The sequence below is a fragment of the Stegostoma tigrinum genome, chromosome 39 (genome assembly GCF_030684315.1).
Source record: "Stegostoma tigrinum isolate sSteTig4 chromosome 39, sSteTig4.hap1, whole genome shotgun sequence".
Classification (NCBI taxonomy): Eukaryota; Metazoa; Chordata; class Chondrichthyes; order Orectolobiformes; family Stegostomatidae; genus Stegostoma; species Stegostoma tigrinum.
This window is the reverse complement of record NC_081392.1, coordinates 18468092-18473728: the sequence shown is the minus strand read 5'-3', so window position 1 is coordinate 18473728 and position 5637 is coordinate 18468092. Positions and strand designations below refer to the sequence as shown.

The 5637-nt window shown below is 48.7% G+C and overlaps 1 protein-coding gene across 1 annotated transcript in view; it reads right to left on the bottom strand.

The window, feature by feature from the left end:
* The window catches only part of LOC125447695 (numb-like protein), a 26673-nt gene extending 21433 nt beyond the window's left edge, over positions 1-5240 (bottom strand). The window contains exons 1-2 of the mRNA XM_059640978.1: positions 5105-5240; positions 1684-1758 (exon numbers count right to left, since the gene is read on the bottom strand). Of these exons, the coding sequence (XP_059496961.1) occupies positions 1684-1758; positions 5105-5230 (201 nt within the window). The 5' untranslated portion in view covers positions 5231-5240. The remainder of the gene's footprint in view (positions 1-1683; positions 1759-5104) is intronic.
* Between the last annotated feature and the right edge of the window lie 397 nt (positions 5241-5637).

Sequence of the window (5637 nt, the reverse complement as noted above, 5' to 3'; positions counted from 1 at the left end):
CTGGGATAAGGCTGTAAAAAGGTGATAATAAAATGTGAGGCTGGATGAACACAGCAGGCCCAGCAGCATCTCAGGAGCACAAAAGCTGACGTTTCGGGCCTAGACCCTTCATCAGAAAGGGGGATGGGGAGAGGGAACTGGAATAAATAGGGAGAGAGGGGGAGGCAGACCGAAGATGGAGAGAAAAGAAGATAGGTGGAGAGGAGAATATAGGTGGGGAGGTAGGGAGGGGATAGGTCAGTCCAGGGAACACGGACAGGTCAAGGAGGTGGGATGAGGTTAGTAGGTAGGAGATGGAGGTGTGGCTTGGGGTGGGAGCAAGGGATGGGTGAGAGGAAGAACTCATCCCTTCCTATCTCTCCTCTCTACCTATCTTCTTTTCTCTCCATCTTCGCTCCGCCTCCCCCCTCTCCCTATTTATTCCAGAACCCTCACCCCATCCCCCTCTCTGATGAAGGGTCTAGGCCCGAAACGTCAGCTTTTGTGCTCCTGAGATGCTGCTTGGCCTGCTGTGTTCATCCAGCCTCACATTTTGTTATCTTGGATTCTCCAGCATCTGCAGTTCCCATTATCACTGTAAAAAGGTGAGCTTTTTTTTTAAACAACAGTAGGTGGGCATCCAGTAAGCACAGAGTCCTATGAGGGGGTGGGGGGTGGGGGGGGGACTCAGAGAGAGAGAGAGAGGGAGAGAGAGAGAGAGAGAGATAGAGAGAGGGAGAGACACAGAGACAGAGTGAGAGAGAGACACACAGAGAGAGATAGAGACAGAGACACAGAGAGAGAGAGAGAGATACAGAGACAGAGAGAGTGAGAAAGAGAGAGGGGGAGAGAGGGAAAGAAAGAGAGAGAGAGAGAGAAGAAAGAGAGATAGAGAAAAGAGAGGGAGAGAGAGAAAGAAAGAGAGGAGGGAAGGAGAGAGGGAGAAAAAGACAGGAGGGAAGGAGAGAGGGAGAAAAAGACAGAAAGAAAGAGAGAGGCAAAATATCAGTGAGAAAGAGGGGGGGAGGGAGAGAATGAAAGTGAGAGGAGGAAAGAGAGAGAAAAGGAGCAAGGGAAAAAGAGAGAGAGAGAAGAAAAGAGAGGAAGAGTGAGAAAGAGAAAGACAGTGAAAAAAAGGAGAGACAGTAAAAAAGAGAGAGAAAAAGAGAGCCAGAAAGAGAGAGAAAGAGATCTAATGACATTGAGTTATAGTGTAGGTGAATGTCATGGAGATAACTGATCTGCCAATGATCTAACAGGATGATGGGGCAGGTTTGATGGGCTGAATGGCCCACTCATGCTTCTATGTGGCTATGGTCCATCGACATGGGGTATGTGCTCCACTGGGGTAAACAGGACATTGTCAGAAACTCCCCATACATACAGAGAGAGGAACTTCAAACAGTCACTTACCAGCATTGACCAGCCAGGAATCCCGGGGGCCGTGTTAGCCAGCACCAGACACACGTGAGAGGAGGAACATAAAACAGTTCTGAGGTGGACTGGGGAGAATGATTCCTCTTGTGGGAGAATGGAGAACTAGAGGGGTCACTGTTTAAAACTGAGAGGCTACCCATTGATGGGGAGATAAGGAAACGTTTTCTTAGCTCTGAGGGTTGTTGGCCGGGGTGGGGGGGGTTGCGTTCTTTGAAACTCCCTCGTTGATATGAATGTAGAAACACGAACGCAGTCAGAAATACTCACGGCTTTGAGTTTCTGCACTGCATCTTCACACACGTGCATTCCTCGTGATTCTTCCACCTCTACATGTCCCAGGTACTGGTCACAGAGAAAGCACAGTTACAGGTTAATCTCTCAAACTGATGTCTGCCCCATCTTCTGTCTGAAAATAACACCTCGCCTGTGGGTGAGTTTAAAATCTGCCTCCTGAACCCCTCAGGGGCCTTGACCCTCACCCTCTCTGGATCTACCACCAGCCCTGTGACTGCAACACCCCCTCCCATTGGCTCCTGTTTGACCTCTGGTCCAATACCACACCCCCATGACTGCCATCCCTTTCACCACTGGTGTCGAAGCTCTGCCAATCCCTTTCGAACCTCATCCAGTCCACAACCTTCCGAGATAGTCAGAATCAGAGAATCCCTACAGCGTAGAACTCAACCTCTTGAATCTAGGATTGAGTACAATGTACAACTTAGGATTGAGATTCGGCCTTTTTTTTAATTCATCCACGGGATGAGGGCATCGTTGGCCAGGCCAGCAGTTATTGTCCCATCCTTAATTGCCCAGAGGGCAGCTAAGAGACAACCACGTTGCTGTGGGTCTGGAGTCACATGTAGGCCCAGACCAGGTAAGGATGGCAGCTTCCTTCCCTAAAGGACGTGAGTGAATTAGATGGGTCACCTCTCACACCCAAAACAATCATCAATGGTAGTTATCATTAGATGTTAATTCCAGATTATTACTTTATTCAGATTCTGCCATGGCCAGATTCGAACGCGGGTCCCTGGATTAGCGGAAACCTGGGTCTCTGCATTAATAGCCTAGCGGTAATATCACGAGGCCATGGTCTCTCTTTTATCTCACAGAGTTTGCGCTGCCAGTCATTCACATCTGATTGTGGTCTTCATTCCACTTAGCTGTTTTGCTCCTCTCCCCTCAGACTCCCTCCTTAGGTAAGAATCTATCCAACTCTTTCTTAAAATATTCAGTGACTCTCCCTCCCTCCATAGCTGTCTGGGAAAGACAGGTTATGAGAACACAACTACCTCAGGGAAAACTGTCCCCCTCATCTCCACCTTAAACGTGAGGCTTCTTCATTGTAAAACTGCATCCCCTATTTTAGTCTTTCCAACAACAGAAAACATCCTTTCAGCATCTACTCTGTCAAGCTCCCCTCAGGATCCAATGTATCACACTAAGGTCATCCTTCCAAACTCCAATGGGATACAGGGTCAATCTTCCCTCCCGAAAAAACCCCCATCACCTGGGGAATCTGCCCAGCGAACCTTCTCTGAACTGTTTCTAATGACCATTCCCAAAATCCAAGGCTCCATCCTGGTTGACCAAATCTTCAGCTACCTGGACCCCACGCTCTCCAGGTTGGAGAGTCTCATTTTCTCAGGATAAAGGGGTTGGCCATTTTGGACTGAGATGAGAAAAACATTTCCACTCAGAGAATCCTGGGAAACCCTACTGCTGTGGCATCAAGATATATCCAAAAGTGAGATGGATAAGGGTTCTGGGCACAAAGGGAATGACGGGAATTGTGCAGGAAGGTGGAGATATGGCAGAAAACCAATCGTAATTATAAAGTGGTTAGCCAGCTGGACATCACAGGATGACTTCCTTGATTGGAGCTGTTAATCTGGTCCAATCAGGGAGTCCTGGCTGACACATAGAAAGGGAGTGTCTCTGGCACTGTTACACTTGATTCCAAAGAGGCAGAACTAAAGTCAAGGACTGTTTACATGTAAATAAAGGGATACCGGCCTCTGCAGCTATTGTACAGAGTGGGCAGCAGGCTCAATGGGCCAAATGGCCATTTCCTGCTCTTTTTAAGCCCCTCTGTCCTCCTGCAGGTGGAAAACTCTTTAGATCACCACAGGCAGTGCTGAGCCTGTGGATCTCACTGCCACTGAACGTGTCTGATGTCAAAATAAATTAAAACACAGGAATGAACTGCGGATGCTGTAAATCAGAAACAGAAAACAAAAGTTGCTGGAAAAGCTCAGCAGGTCTGGCAGCATCTGTGAAGAGGGAAATCAGAGTTAACGTTTTGGGTCCCTTCTTCAGAGGTGATGGCCTAGTGGTGTTATTGCTGGACTGTTTTATCTATGTTCTAGGGACCCGGGTTCAAATCCCGCCAGGACAGATGGTGGCATCTGAATTCAATCAAAAATCGGGAATCAACGATCTGATGACCATGGATCCATTGACGATTGTCAGAGAAACCCATCTGGTTCACTAATGCCCTTCAGGGAAGGAAACTGCCATCCTTACCTGGTCTGGCCTACATGTGACTCCAGACCCACAGCAGTGTGGTTGATTCTTAACTGCCCTCTGGGCAATTAGGGATGGGCAATAAATGCTGGCCAATAAAGGATGCCCTCATCCTGTGAATGAATAAAGAAAAACACATTTCTCTCTCCACAGATGCTGCCCGGCCTGCTGAGCTTTTCCAGCAATTTCAGTTTTTGTTTCTAAGGTTAGAACATTATGAGAAGGTGGTAGATGTATCTCTTGTGACCAGAAGGATGAAGGTATTTGGGGGTGGGGATTAGGGTACAGAGCTCAACCATCAGCCAATGATCATAACGAATGGACACACACACACACACACACACAGACACACACACACACACACACACACACACACACACACACACACGCACTCCCTCACACACTCTCTCAAGCACACATGCATGCACGCGTGTACACACACACAGTCATGGACACACACACACACGCATGTACTCCCTCACACTCACACTCTGTCAAGTACACCCACACACACGCACATGCACACTCTCTCTCTCTCTCACAAACACACACACATACATAGACACACGCATGAATTATTTCATCCGAGATGTTTGTTGCAGATACATTCTGTTTTGCTCAAAAAGAAACTGGCCCCCGTTTAAAACATATACAGATTCTAGGCAAGACCTCACATCTAAGCTGCACTGTCTGGCCTGAGATGTCACCTCTTATATACATTAAGACAACTTTTAATAATCCTGGGACAACGACTTGAGAGGAACCTGGATTTTGCATTTGAATCAGTGGTCTCCTTCCCAACTGATTAAAGATTGAACAAGAGGTGTTATCTTTCTGTCAATAAATTGTGTCTTGTACCCGCTTTCCCATACCATGCCCGTGGAAGGAGCTGAGCTCCGAAAGCTTGTGTTTTCAAACAAACTGGTTGGGCTGTAACCTGGCGTTGTGTGAGCTTTTGAGAATGAATGGCAGCGCAGGCCTGAGGCCTACTCATGTGGCTCTGCAGCCTGCGGTCAGCTGCCTGCCCTTGGCATGACTGCTCGCGCAAAATGTTTTTGCCGGATTGCGAGTTTGGCGAAACACTTTGCGGTTTCATGTTCCCCCCGCGCCCCACCCCCCACCCCCCCGCCACCCCGGACCTCCGCGGATCAGCTGTACTCACCCTGACTGGGAAACTGCACTTGCCCTTTCGAACGGCTTCCTCATCTGCCTGCCACTGGTGGGGCCGACTGGCCTCGGGAACGTAAGGCTGTTTCTTCCGCTGCAGGCTCTGTCTCAGTTTGTTCATGGTGAGGCCCCTCTCCCTGCACAACGATGGGGATGGAGAGAGAGAGAGAGAGAGAGAGAGAGAGAAAAGCCACAATTAACCCAGATGTCACTTCTCCCGTTCAGTCCCAGAAACAGCAAGGGAGGAGAGAGGGGTGGGGATGTGGTGTGTGATTGAGGGGCATGGACAGAGTCAATAGGAAAAAGAAAGCTTTCCCTCTTTAGTGGAGGGGTCAACGACAGGGGGGGCACTGTTTTAAAGTAAGGAGCCAGGGAGGGGTTTTGGATTTAGAGGGAAAACTTTCTCACCCAGAGGGTGGTGGGGATCTGGAACTCACAACCTGAAAGGGGGAGGGGGTCTAGAGACAGGGAAACATTTTGGGCAAGTGCTTGAAACACCAGAGCATTCTGGGAATCATAGAATCCCCT